At 56.2% G+C, this 1707-nt stretch overlaps 1 protein-coding gene across 1 annotated transcript in view; it reads right to left on the bottom strand.

Moving 5' to 3' along the window:
- ASB12 (ankyrin repeat and SOCS box containing 12) overlaps nucleotides 1-187 on the bottom strand; it is a gene marked incomplete at its 3' end in the record, with an annotated part of 1743 nt that extends 1556 nt beyond the window's left edge. The window contains 1 exon segment of the mRNA XM_009875596.1: nucleotides 1-187. This exon segment is cut by the window's left edge and continues 28 nt beyond it. Within this exon segment, the coding sequence (XP_009873898.1) occupies nucleotides 1-187 (187 nt within the window).
- Nucleotides 188-1707: the final 1520 nt, after the last annotated feature.

The raw sequence follows: 1707 nt of genomic DNA, 5'->3' as shown, positions 1-1707 counted from the left end.
TGGGTACCCCCCACCCGCTCCTGCAGTTGATGAACTTCTTGTACCTGTCCTGGGACAAGAGGTTATCCAGGGTTTGGTAATTGTCCTCGGACACCGCTCGGTTCAGCTCCTCGCTCTCGCCGTTGTCGTCTTCGTCTTCTCTGGGCTGGAGCATGGAGAACATTTTAGTGATATCCATTAGGCTCATTTTTGGGGGGTCTGTCTCTCACGTACCGCTTGCATCGCAAAAGGCAAAGCCAAAGATCTACGGGGCAACAGAAAGAGCAGCACCGCTGGGTTAGAGCCAGGCCCCAACACCTGCACTTCCAAGTACTTTGGGACCCGTGGAAAACCTGGAGGAGTTTTAATTTAGAAGCTGGCAGCATTGCGAGGTTTTTCGTTCCCTGCCACTTCCTGGGGGGGTTGAAGTGTTCAAGGTTGGGGTTGGATGTTGAGCAAACCTGGTCTAGCGGGAGGCCCCCCTGCCCATGGCGGGAGGGTTGGAACGAGATGATCTTTATGGTCCCTTCCAACCCAAACCTTTCTGCGATTCTGTGATTTCAGAATAGGAGATGAAGCGAACGCGAGGGCAGCTGGTTTGATTAGAGACTTCCAGCATCACCCTTCCCAAAACGACATCCCATTAAACCCTCTCCTCCCTACTCGAGCCCGAGGAGCACGGCTGCAAGAAGGGCCTGGGATTTTTATAGCGGAGGGAGGGATACACTGTGGTGGGAGGATGCTGAGCTGGTCACACCAGAGCTGCAGCTGAGTCCTGACAGGTTTTCCTGGCGCTGGGGGCAGGACCCGGCTTTGCCGTGGCCGAGGAACGCGATGGCCCGGCCGGCACCTGAGCAGCTGGGAAATGCCGCCCGCCGGGAAGGGCAGAGGAATTTCTCGCCGCAGCATCTCGGATTTCCTGGCCGGTCTCCCCAGGCGTCTCCTCTGACCCTCCCTTGGAGGAGGCAGGGAGCTGCACGGAGCAATTAGCCCCTCTCTGCAAACGAGCCTGGCAGTAACGAGGCAGTTGGGGAAAGACCTGCAAGCCCAGAGAGATCCCCTGTGCGAGGTCACCTGCCCGGCTTGGTTAAGGAGACCAAGTTTGGTGGCGGCGAGTGACGGCAAAGCTCTGCTGCGCTTCCACCTGTCACGCTAACCCCGACAATTTACATGAAAACATAATGTTATTCATTAGACACACTGGTAACGAGCTCTGGAAACCCTTCACCCACGTGGTTAATGGGGTGGGAGTGTGGGGGGTTTATTGCAGATTCGATTAAAAAAGAAGGCCCAGTTATATTCCCAAGGGAAATGGTCTGGAAAAAACCCGAAAAGCTGTCACCCCTCTGGAACGCGCAAAGCAGCATCTCCAAAGGGACGGTACTTTGCCAGCGTACGCGCTCACGTGGGCAGCCCCCAGGTACTCCTCGACCCAAACCGGAGCTGTCACCTCTTGAGCTGGAGGAAGCCACCCATGTATTTGCAGACCCCCCACCCCACCCAAAACCCAGGGGTTATGGCTGGAGTTAAAGGCGGCTGAGAATCCCTTTGTGCTTTTAGAACCCGTTACCGAGTTACCTTCGAGAGCCCGGCGCCGTCCGGGCATCGTTCCACCGCTGCCTTACCTTTGGGAGGAGGTGATGCTCACAGCCAGGGCGGGCGAGGCTGCGCTGGTCCCATGGCGAGTTCTCCCAGGGTTTGAACAAAAAAATTTATACAGTAAACAAT

The sequence above is a fragment of the Apaloderma vittatum genome, unplaced genomic scaffold (genome assembly GCF_000703405.1).
Source record: "Apaloderma vittatum isolate BGI_N311 unplaced genomic scaffold, ASM70340v1 scaffold23500, whole genome shotgun sequence".
Classification (NCBI taxonomy): Eukaryota; Metazoa; Chordata; class Aves; order Trogoniformes; family Trogonidae; genus Apaloderma; species Apaloderma vittatum.
The sequence above is the reverse complement of the archived record's forward strand: the minus strand, read 5'-3'. Positions and strand labels throughout refer to the sequence as shown.